The sequence below is a fragment of the Heteronotia binoei genome, chromosome 14 (assembly GCF_032191835.1).
Source record: "Heteronotia binoei isolate CCM8104 ecotype False Entrance Well chromosome 14, APGP_CSIRO_Hbin_v1, whole genome shotgun sequence".
NCBI classification, from domain to species: Eukaryota; Metazoa; Chordata; class Lepidosauria; order Squamata; family Gekkonidae; genus Heteronotia; species Heteronotia binoei.
The window spans coordinates 44,707,934-44,720,166 of NC_083236.1; the positions used below are offsets into that span (position 1 = coordinate 44,707,934).

Consider the following 12,233-nt stretch of genomic DNA (forward strand, 5'->3'; position numbering starts at 1 on the left):
GGTTTCTGTTAGATATTTTATGAAGTTTTACTTGGGAGCTCTGGAATAGGTTTGTGCTGTGGTTACCTGAGGTTTTGTGTGCCCGTGTGGGTGTGTGCTCTGATTTTTAAAAAATGTTATTGTGTTGAGATCATCTGTAAGCTGCTTTGTGGGATATTTTAGACCAAAGGATAACAATATCTGACAAAATAAATACAATAGAAGAGTCATAGAATCATAGCGTTGGAAGGGATCTCCATGGTCATCTAGTCCAACCCCCTGCACAATGCAGGAAACTCACGAATACCTCCCCGTAAATTCACAGAATCTTCTTTGCTGTCAGATGGCCTTCTAGCCTCTGTTTAAAAACCTCCAAGGAAGGAGAGTCCACCACCTCCTGAGGAAGCCTGTTCCACTGAGGAACTGCTCTAACGGTCAGGAAGTTCTTCCTAATGTTGAGCCAGAAACTCTTTTGATTTAATTTCAACCCATTGGTTCTGGTCCTACCTTCTGGGGCCACGGAAAACAATTCCACACCATCCTCTATATGACAGCCCTTCAAGCGCTTGAAGATGGTGATCATATCACCTCTCAGCTGCCTCCTCTCCAGGTTAAACAATAATGTGAATGTACTCAAAGGCTGTCATAACTAAGGCATGTTTGCATAAGTTTGGTCACATCATGAGAAGATTAGACTGACTGGGAAAAGCAGTAATGCTAGTGAAAGTGAAAGGCAGCAGGAAAGGAGAAAGGCTTAACAAGATATGGATTGATTCAATCAAGGAAACCACCACTGAGGGATTGGAGCAAAGAAAGTGCAACCTGCCATGTGCACCAGCAACCTTGGCGGGGAGGGCGGGGTATAAATCAAATTAAACTTAAACTTAAAACAACATAAAGCCCCTCTATGTGTGGAAACCATATCTGTCTGGTTCGCCATCACAGTTGTAGGAGAACATTCTTAGCATCTTCAGTAGGGTCAGCTAGAAGGCTGTAAGCATGGATGTGGTGGCATAGAAACCTAAATTATAGAAGCACATACAATCCATGCAAAGTTTGGAGCTTTGTATGGTTTCAACCCTCCCCCCGCCAGTGAATAACAGTGTGTAAAAAAAAAAACCCAGTCCTGTCCTCTTAAAAATATATTAGCAATAAATGCTACCAGAATGGATGTTGAACTGTCTTGCAAATTCAAAAGGAAAGTATTGGACACTGAACACTGTATTGATTATTCTCTGAGAACAGGCAGAATACAGAAGAATATGAATACAGAAGTATTGTATGTTTCAAGAAAGAACATTGGACTGCTTTCCTGGAAATACAAAAATAATATAAATTAACACTGCTGTAACACGTCACCATTAAGACCAGCCAAGATAAAACAAGTTATTGGGTTCGTCAGAACTTTTATACAAGCTGGATAGTAGAGAGGAGGGGAGGAGAGGATGATGTTTAAGACATGATAGGAAAATGCCAAATCCTACCTCACAGAATTGTTTTTTTGTAGCAGGGCTTTTTTTTTGTAGCAGGAACTCCTTTGAATATTAGGCCATACACCCTGTTGTAGCCAATCCTCCTGGAGCTTACAGTAGGCCCTGTACTAAGAACCCTGTAAGCTTTTGGAGAATTGGCTCCATCGGGTGTGTGGCCTAATATGCAAAACAGTTCCTGCTACAGAAAAAAAGCCCTGGTTGTGAGGATAAAATGGAGGAGAGGAGAACAATGCAAGCTGCTTTGGGTCTCCATTGGGGAGAAAAGCAGGGTACAAATTACATAAATAAATAAATAAAATCTCTGCATTGCAATATTCTTAAACTGAAGGCCAGAGGGCGTTGTGGACTTAGATTACATGGCAAGGGAAGGGGTGCAGAAATGATTTCAAACTTGAGTTTCTTGGCACAAGGAAGCAAAATATTGGTCTTTTCTTCTGAAGCATTAAAAAATTAGAAATGACCACAGTTTACCGGAGCCCTCTGCAATCAGTGCGGAGAGCAAAGTATTCGGAGAACAATTCCCTGGACCTCAAACAAGGGTGGAACAAGCAGTTCGAGAAAGCAACAAATGAATCTGCACACCGCCAGACAAAGGGGGAAGCCTGCATAACACAGACTGTATTTTCCTTTTGCTTGCTCCTTGTCTCGAGCTGGGTTTGGTGCCCGCATTTCCCTGTTTCTCACTGAATTAATTCCCACCAAAGGTATGAATCCCATCACCTCTGCTAACAAGAACAGCCACTTTCTCACCCCATACGCAGGGGAAAGCAAGATGCAGGCTGTAGCACATCTTCTCATATGTATATAGATCTCCTGGCTGGATTTCCTCCAGATCACCACTCAGAACAGGCATTAAAGGTAAAGGCAGGCACCAGTCATTTCTGATTCTGTGGTGACGTCGCATCACAATGTTTTCACGGCAGACTTTTTATGGGGTGGTTTGCCATTGCCTTCCCCAGTCATCCACACACACACACACACCCCGAAAGTTGGGTACTCATTTTACCGACCTCAGAAGGATGGAAGGCTGAGTCAACCTTGAGCCAGCTACCTGAACCCAGCTTCCGCCAGGATCGAACTCAGGCCAAAGATACAGAATGAACAAGAAACGTGGCGTTCGGCTGTAAAGTCAACTTCCTGAGAATCTCACCTTTTTGAGTTTTTTTTTTTTTAAAGTCAAATTTCTAGCCCTTATGGCTGCTGAGATATACTTTGAAATGGGCGGGTGGCAGAGCTGACTGAAGTGAGAGTTGGGACCCAGGAATCCAAAACCGGGCAAAGCTCCAATCTGAACGGGAAGGCTTTCTGCTTCGGGCTGCTAATTGGCCAGTTTGCTGCTGTTCTGACCATTTTCTTTCTTCTCTGCCTTGTTGCCAGGTGAGTTTTATTTTCTATGTACATAATTGGAAGGCGAGGGATGTGGACTGGTCAAGTGCAACTAGTCTTGTCAGATCTGGGAAGCTAAGCAGGGTCGGCACTTGGATGGGAGACCACTAGGGAAGACTTTGCAGAGGGAGGCAGTGGCAAACCACCTCTGCATCATCACTTGCCTTGGGAAAACCCTGCAGGGTCATTCTAAGTCGGCTGTGACTCTGCAGCATTTTATGCACGCACATTGGAGGATGAATAGGGGAGAGGCTGGATGTTTTTCCCCTGTAATGTGTTTTGCATGCCTGTGCCTTGGGAATGGATGCCCGCCGCAAGGGAGGAAGACAGCTGGAAAGGGTTTTGTATCCCACCTGCCAGAGTCCGTAAAGGATAACACAGGGATAGCAGCAGCTGCTGCTGCTCTTGTTTGGTGTAGAGAAAGCCAGTTTGGTGTAATAATTAAGTGTGCAGATTCTTATGTGGGAGAACCAGGTTTGATTCCCCACTCCTCCACTTGCAGCTGCTGGAATGGCCTTGGGTCAGCCATAGCCCTCGCAGAGTTGTCCTTGAGTGTGCAGCTTCTGGGAGAGCTCTCTCAGCACCACCTACCTCTGTTGTGGGGGGCAGGGAGGTAAAGGAGATTGTAAGCCACTCTGATACTCTGAGACTGTGATCACACACACTAAATAATGCACTTTCAATCCACTTTCAATGCACTTTCCAACTGGATTTTACTGTGCGAACTGGCAAAATCCAGTTAGAAAGTGGATTGAAAGTGCATCATTTGTATGTGTGATCACAGCCTAAGATTCAGAGTGCAGGACGAGGTATAAATCCAATATCATTTTCTTCTTCTCCTGAAGCCCCCCACCTGCCATGCTTTGTGTCAGGGCCTGGATGGGCAGCCCACTGCCCTTGATGCTGACCACTGTTCGGAAGGGTCACGAGGCAAGAAGTCACTGGGCCAAGCTAAGCTTTGCACGCTCAAGCAACACCCTGGGCAGCTCTGATTTCCATCCATCTGCGTTTGCCCTGCCCTGCCCTCCCCTCCCATAGCCAGTGTGGCAAAGCGCTAGCTAGGTCTTTGCAAGGAAGCAGCCACAGCACTTGAGCCCAGGAATTCTGCGTGTATGAAAAAGGTGTGCATGTCAGAAGGAGTGAGTGTGTGCTTAAAGATGGGCGGAGCCAGAGCTTTTTTTTTTGTAGCAGGAGCTCCTTTGCGTATTAGGTCACATATACCCTGATGTGGCCAGTCTTCCTGGAGCTTACAGTAGGCCCTATACTGAGAGCCCTGTAAGCTCTTGGACGATTGGCTACATCAGGCAGCTGTGGCCTAATATGCAAAGGAATTCCTGCTACAAGAAAAGCCCTGGGTGGAGCAATAGCAGAGGAAATGTTTGCGAACTGCCGAATAACTTGACCAGGTTTTGGACAGCCTGTAGGATGTGGCTAAATTGACGCACGTTTCTGAGCCCCTTGTTTTGCATTGTATCTGTGCTGTGGATTCCCTGATTCTTTTTCAGATTAGAGTCTCTGTTTTCCCCATCTGTAGAATGGGTACAACTGTTTTCTGCAAGGCCTTCTGAATGCTTTGTTCCATAGTAATACAGATGTACGTAAGTGTCATCAGGTCACAGTTGACTTAACAGTCACTCCAGCAAGGAGCTTTCAAGGTGAGAGTGAGAAGTAGAGGTGTTTTGCCATTGCAGCTACTGCAGAGCCTTCCTTGGTGGTCTTCCGTACAAGTGGAGGTGGTTTGCCATTGCATTCCACTGCAGAGCGGTATATGGGAGGTGGTCTCCCATACAAATACTGACCCTGATTAGCTTCCGAGATCTGATATTGTGCTGCAGTATGCCAAATTCCCTCTCTCTTCAGTAATAAAGCTGCGCACTTAAATGTGCACTTAAACATGTGCCAGACTCCACAGTGCTTTGCGTTCCTGCAGTTTACTGAGGATGCAGCTGGTGCCTGCACTTGGCTTCCTGAGTCTGTGGGGAGCTGGTATGGTATACAGGGCACTTGAATCCAGGGTTGAAAGTAGATGGAATATCTGCCCTCCTTAGATGAAAAGAACCTTTTCCATTGGTTCTGCCCCTTTACTGTTTCTTTGCCTCATGACATCACTTGTTCCCCACCCGCTTTGCCTCTGAGCTGTAGTTCCCGCACATTTATTTTGGCTATTCTTAACCTGTAAGTGAACCTGGATGCTTCATTGTTTTGGGCTGCAGCAAATGCAGCTGTCCCTCTGGCATTATCATCAAGGGAGGGGCCTGCGAGGTAGATTAGGCTGAGAAAGTGACCGGCCCAGAGGCATCCTTTGAACTTGATGGCTGAGTGGGGACTTGAATCCAGAACTCTGAGATCTGATTCCACCTCTTTAACTCTAGGCGTTGCTGGCTGTATATGGCTGTACAGGGGCAACAGTGTGAGGACTTCTAGTATCCTGGCCCCACTAATGGACCTCTTATGGCACCTGGGTTTTGGGCCACTGTGACACAGAGTGTTGGACTGGATGGGCCATTGGCCTTATCCAACATGGCTTCTCTTATGTTCTTATGTTAGTAGGGAGACAATGCATGGTGGTGCCTCTGGTCTCCCAGTAATATACCTCATGGGCCTTGGTTTGCAGGGATGCTGTCAATGCTAAAAATTATGTGGGAGATCCCAGGTATGTTTGTGATTTATGCATGGGGCTCCTGGCTCTTGGGTTTCCTTGCTTATACAGAATCAGTTGCCTAGAGGACCGGGCGTGTGTGTTGATGGCAGAGCAGTTGCTTTCCAGTTACAAGGTCCCAAATTCAATCTCTACCAGTTCTGCTTCTAGGCCCACAGCAGTTGGGAAGACCTTTTTCCGCTCAAGACCTTGGTGATCTGTTGTTACTTAAGTACATTTATTACATTCACATTCCATTCTTGCTCCCAAGAGTGGCAAGCATGGTCCTTCCTCCCGCTGTTTTATCCTCACAAGACCCCTGCGAAGTAGGTTAGATGGAGAGAGAATGATTGGCCAAAGGGCTCCTTGTGAATTTCATGAACCTCCCCAGTCCTGATCCAGGATTCTAATTGCTACACCACCCAGGCTGTCAGAGAGCAGGTAATGCAGTCTTAAGCAGAGCTCATGCCCTTCTAAGGCCAATGACTTTGGTGGACTTAAAAGGATATAACTCTGTTTAGGACAGCGCTGTGACTCTGCCAGGCCCGTGGTCTGATGCACTATCATTGGCTCTATACGCTCCTTTATAAGAGGATTCCAGAAATCGCAAAGAAGCCTTCCAGTGTCTGCAGCCAGCCTAAAGTGCACCAGTAACAACTTGCTTTTGAATAGCAGGATCCATCCCAGGGAGTGCCTTGCCAAGAACAAAAATGCTGTAACCCCCCCAGAGTGCCATGTCCTTGACAGAGAGCATTTTTATGAGCCTCCTCGTGCTTCCAGTCTGCGTGGATTCCTAGAGGGCCTGAGCATTCGCGCCATTCCATATTGAACCGCTGTGCCGTTCCGCTCAGAGGTGTCTTAAACGTCAGTCGGGCAACTCGGCGTGGAAATACATTGCTCGGCTGTTCTGGTTTCTTGTTAAGGGGAAGGGATGCTGATTGGAGCAAGATAACTGGCAGCAAAGGGAGAGGCGAGGAAGGAGGGGGGCAATGAACGCGGAGCTGTCTAATGCATAATGCAGCACTTGTTGGCATGGGGTGCCAGTGTGGGACACGTTTTTCAGCCTTTCGTGCAGAAAATGGATCAAAGCGGTGGGCCGCCCTCCTCTCAAGCTGCTTTTTCTGTGTCATCTTTAGCTTAACCCCTTAGTCTTTGCTCCCAGCGGAAATGAAGTGTGAGTACATAGAACTGTTTGCTCAAAGGTGTCCAGCGTTATCCACATCTCGCCTGCTCTACCAGCTTCTTGTTCATTGCCTTTCTCATCTTTCCATCTCTCTCTACCTCCCCTCTGTCCTCTCTCTTTTACATGTTAGCCTCCCCTTTGTTGTGTTGCTCCCCCTGCTGTTGAAAGCTGATGTCCTAGTAGACAATTGCATCCCCATCATAATCCCCACAAGCAGGGCTTGTTTTGTAGCAGGAACTCCTTTGCATATTAAGCCACACACCCCTGATGTAGCCAATCCTCCTGGAGCTTACAGTAGGCCATGTACTAAGAGCCCTGTAAGCTCCAGGAGGATTGGCTACATCAGGGGTATGTGGCCTAATATGCAAATGAGTTCCTGCTACAAAAAAAGCCCTGCAAGAGCCTGCTTTTTGGAGGGAAGGCCCAGCGATGGGAGCTGAGGTGAGTTTGTTGTAGCAGAGAAAAAGACCCTTTCCCATATCAGTTCTCTAAACTCCCATATCAGTTTTCTAAGCCACAAACAGATCTTTGATATGCTGCCTTTAATATATTTCAAGCATATGGTGAAAACTGTTTGGGGACAGTTTGGGGAAGTTTGAATTACAAGTATTTGATTGGTTTTAGTGTTTTGCATTGTATTGGAACGGGGAAAGTATGATCATGTTGTAGCTAACATGGTGATCCTGTGGGATTTTCGAGGCAAGAAATGAACAGAGATGGTTTGCCATGGCCTGCCTCTGGGTGCCCACCCTGGACTTCCTTGGAGGCCTCTCATCCAAGTACAAACCAGAAATGACCCTGCTGAGCGTCCAAAAACTGATCATATCAGGCAAGCCTTGGCCAGACAGATCAGGGCTATACAGGTCAGAATGCTACACCAGTTTGATGTAGTGGTTAAGTGCATGGACTCTTACCTGGGAGAACTGGGTTGGATTCCCCACTTCTGCACATGCAACTGCTGGTGCAACCTTGGGTCAGCCACAGTTCTCTCAGGGCTGTTCTCTCAAGGACAGTTCTCTTAGAGCTCTCTCAGCCCCACCTACCTCACAGGGATGTCTATTGTGGGGAGAGGAAGAGAAGGAGATTGTGAGCAACTCTGAGACTCCGAGTGAAGGGCGGGGTATAAATCCAATGTCCTCCTCCTCTTCTTCTTCTTCAAATAAGTATTTGTATTTCTACAATGCAGTCCTAAAGAAGGTTATGCCTTTTTAAGTTAATTGAAGTCAGTGAGCTTAAAATAGGGAAACTCCGTTTAGGATTGCACATAACTAAACTTTTGTTTTCTTGTAACACACATCTCTTCACATTCACACCCACACACACAAAGCCTTTATGATTTTGGAAATTTTCTTACCTGTTTTTCTTTTTTAAAAAATTAGTTCACTTATAAGTTATCCTTTGGCCATTTGGGGGGAAAATTGAATACATATTAAAGAAGAACTTTTAAAAAGTAATGTATTTCATTTCTGGTCCAGTAAAAGATGTGCTCCAGCAAAGATGCCCTCATAATAATATAGCTGATTGCTGTTACTGTAGGGAAAGATGCTTGGTGTGACAATGTTAGCAATGTTATCAAACTGTATTTGTTTATTTGCTATGACAGTGGGTGGGGGTGGGGGGTTTCACTGTGCGTTTGACTGGCTGACATTTCAAAAATTAAAATGCAAATATTTCTGCTGGGCAGTTATTAATGGTGTTCTTTTAAAAGGGGGAAATCCCCTGCCCTCCTCCCCCCCGTCATTAAAGAACATTTTCAGATTTGACTTAGGTGTGGAACTGACTGGGTCAGAAGATGTGTGTAGTCTACACTAGTCAATTTCAGTAGGAGACTGATGGGGGAACTAGGTTATATTCCTTAGCTTGCAATGTCTAACTAAAAACAGGGAATTGGATGAAATAACTTTTCTAAAGTTTCTAGGTCTGATTGCCTGGAGGCATTCTCCCCCCCCCCCAGCCCCCCCTCCAAGTGTGAGAAGGAGGCGTTCTGTTCTCATACAGCAACTATCAACTTACAGGCCTGCACTAAGGGAGAAATGACTTTTAGATTTGAGAATGTTGGTTCGTACCAGGGCAAATTAATTAGTACCCAATGACCAGGGCTTTCTTTGAGCAGGAACGCACAGGAACACAGTTCCGTCTGGCTTGGTGTCATGGGGTGCAGCCTAATATGCAGATGAGTTCCTGCTGGGCTCTATCTACAAAAAAAAGTCCTGCCAATTCAAACCATTACATCTTTCCCTACAGTAACAGCAATCAACTATATTATTATGAGGGCATCTTTGCTGGAGCACATCTTTTACTGGACCAGAAATGAAATACATTACTTTTTAAAAGTTCTTCTTTAATACATATTCAATTTTCCCCCAAAATGGCCATAGGTATCTACTTACAGGCCTGCACTAATGACTTTAAGATTCGAGAATGTTGGTTAGTACCAGAGCAAATTAATTAGTACCTAATGACCAGGGCTTTCTTTGAGCAGGAACGCACAGGAATACAGTTCCGTCTGGCTTGGTGTCATGGGGTGCAGCCTAATATGCAAATGAGTTCCTGCTGGGCTCCATCTACAAAGAAAAGTCCTGCCAATTCAAACCATTACATTTTAAAATCTGTATTGGCATCAGGGGGGATAAAAATCAGTGATTTTAAAAAAAAAAATTGGATTTTTTAATTTAAATTGGATTTTTTAAATTTAAATTGGATTTTTTAAATAAAATGCTTTTTTGAGGAAAATATATTATCATCCAAAGGTTATTCCATCATGAAATAAGGATTAGTTTTTAATTCTGAAGCATAAGGCTATATATTCATGTAATGTTCAAATTTTTTGGTAATAAATTCTGTTAATCCATTCACAGTGTCATGCTCTTCCGGAGGTTTCTGTAAGATTACTGGGCAGTGTCTCTGTCTGCAAGATATTATCACAGAACACAGGTGCTTGGTTTTGCGGTTCTCAACATTGTAATTTGTGTCTGCAGAGATCACATGCCTCTTCTACACAGCAAAAATATTATAAAATGAACAGAGCTGAGAAAAAGACCTTAATCTCATTGTTCTACAAACCTATGTACACAGAATCAGCCCCTTAAGTGCTAAGTTTCAAAAAGTTAAATGAATAGAAAAAGATTGCTTGGAGTGGAATAGATCTGCCCAAGAAGAAACTTACGTGTGAGGAGGGAGGGACAAGCAGTAAAAATGGAAGTGAAACTTTTTGAGCAGAATACTCCACAAGACTTTGGATCTTTTGTGTATATAACCTGAGGTTTATCACATTATTCTTTCCCTGGAGGAGAAAACGTACAATGGCAGCAGGCTGTAAAAGAGACCCAGTTTGGGAATATTTTAATGAAGTTCCTCTACCTATAATTTCATAATTACCTATCTATAATGTGTTTCTAATAGTATTAAAAATCAATATTTTTATATAACTGTAAAACTAATATGAACAGTTGTTATTCTAAAAATGAAATCATCTAATTGTGAATATTAAGGTTATACCAGCAAAAATGAGTCTTTATGTAGAAAACTATGATTTAAATCAAGTCTTACTGACTAGTGATTTAAATAAATTTTATTTAAATCAAATCCACCCTGATTGGAATGCCTGAGTCCTGTCACCCTCTTCTCATTTTCACAATGATCCTGTATGGTAGGTCAGGCTGAGAGTAAGTGACCAGCTCAGGGTGGGCTGAGTGAGGAATTGATCCCAGATCTTTCTAGGGTTGCCAACAGGCCTGGAGAAAAATATCCTATCCCTTTTAATAGATGTTTAATGGAATGTTATTTACCTCCGTGCCATAAAAAGGTTCCTGCTGCCCATTTCCACACATTAAGCCTGTAGCTCAAGGACAGGAAGCTTTTCTCCAAGTCTGTTGGCAACCCTGGATCTCCCCAATTGTAATCCAGTTCTCTGCACACTGCATTACACTGGTTCTCCACCCACTCTAAACTGACTCTGAATGTACCTTTTGAATTAACTACTTGTCTTCCCTTCACCCCACTGTCTGTTGCTTTCTAATTCAACCTGTTGAACACGTATGAAGCTGCCTTGTACTGAATTAGACCCATGGTCCATCAAGGTCAGGTTCTTCTCATGAGTGCTCCCTTCTCATTTGGTGGCCAAAGTATCTGAGCTTCAGTTTCAGTATCTGACCTTCCAGAGAACAGCCAGGGTGGATTTCCTTTAGGATTGACTGATTTGATCTATTTGCTGTCCAAGGTAGTGTTATGCTATTTGCCGCCCCAAGCCCCATTCTTGGAGAGGGGCGAATTTAAAAATCTAATAAAATAAATAGATTAAAATGTCTCTGTTAAAGACAAGCCATTGACAGTGGCTTCCATTCCATTGTCTTCCAATGTGTCTTCATTTAAAATACCCTTATAAAACAATTTGACCTGTTAGCAGAGCTGGAAGAGGAAGGAAGACAGTCTTTGTTCTCCAGACTCAGACTTTTAGCTACCAGTCACTAGTCATCCAGACACTGGGGAAAACATTATCCACAAAGCGCTGAAAGCACGCAAACAAAATTACCTTGTTATGAGTCCACACAAGGCCAAGCCCCCCAGTCTTCCAGTTCCATGCACCGCACCAGCACCTCTTGAACCAGCGCATTGCTTGCTGCAGATGGTATTTAGCAATGCATTGGTGGAGGGTGTTGACATATTCCTCTGGAGCAGTTGCGTGGAGATTTACAGATGTAGAACAATTATGCCTCAGTGCATGGGGCTATGAAACTGACACAGAGGCCTGGAAACACTGAAGTGCAAATGGAAACAGACATGCATCGAGCGGCTTAGATGCACATGTCTTATATCTGACATCTAGACCTGGCTCCTGTACCTGAGAGCTACTGTGGTAAAGTGGTTAAGAGAGGCAGGCTCTAATCTGGAGAACCAGGTATGATTGCCCACTCCTCCACAGGAAGCTAGCTGGGTGGCCTTGGGCCAGTCACAGTTCTCTCAGAGCTGTTCTCTCAAGAGCAGTTTCTGTCAGAGCTCTCTCAGCCCCACCTATCTCACCGGGTGTCTGTTGTGGGAAGAGGAAGGGAAAGTGATTGTAAACCAGTCTAAGACTTTTTTGGATAGTGAAAAAGCAGAGTATAAAAACCAACTCTTCTTCAAACGGCTGCTCTTTTCCGCTCAGCCCTAAAAGTTTTTGTGTGCTTTACAGGTTGTTTCATTTTTCCTTCTCTCTCTCTCCTCTCTCCCTCCCCCCCCCCCCACCAGATCAGCAAAGCATCTTGCCCTGTAAGAAAGAAGAGCTGCAGTGTGGCGACGGGCGTTGCCATTTCAACTGGCTGCCTTGCCACTACAAGAAGGACTGTGGCACGGGCTACATGTCCATCCAGATAACATGTTCAAGTGAGTGACCCTTTCCACCTCTTTTGTAGTAGTCTTGCCCCTTAGCGGGCCCAGCAGCATGCATGTCCGTGAACAGCTTGGCTTATGCACCTGAAGCCCTTTCTCTTTACTGCAGTGCCTGTCAGGAGGGACTTGTGTGTCAGTGGGGCTGGTTAAAATGGGCTCTGCGGGGTAACCTCTGAAGCCAGTGCCC

The 12,233-nt window shown here is 44.7% G+C and overlaps 1 protein-coding gene across 3 annotated transcripts in view; it reads left to right on the top strand.

Moving 5' to 3' along the window:
* The window catches only part of BEAN1 (brain expressed associated with NEDD4 1), a 67,776-nt gene that overhangs the window by 13,751 nt on the left and 41,792 nt on the right, over window positions 1–12,233 (top strand). For all 3 annotated transcript variants that reach the window (XM_060253749.1, XM_060253748.1, XM_060253750.1), the window contains exon 3: window positions 11,906–12,040. In XM_060253749.1, the coding sequence (XP_060109732.1) occupies window positions 11,906–12,040 (135 nt within the window). The remainder of the gene's footprint in view (window positions 1–11,905; window positions 12,041–12,233) is intronic.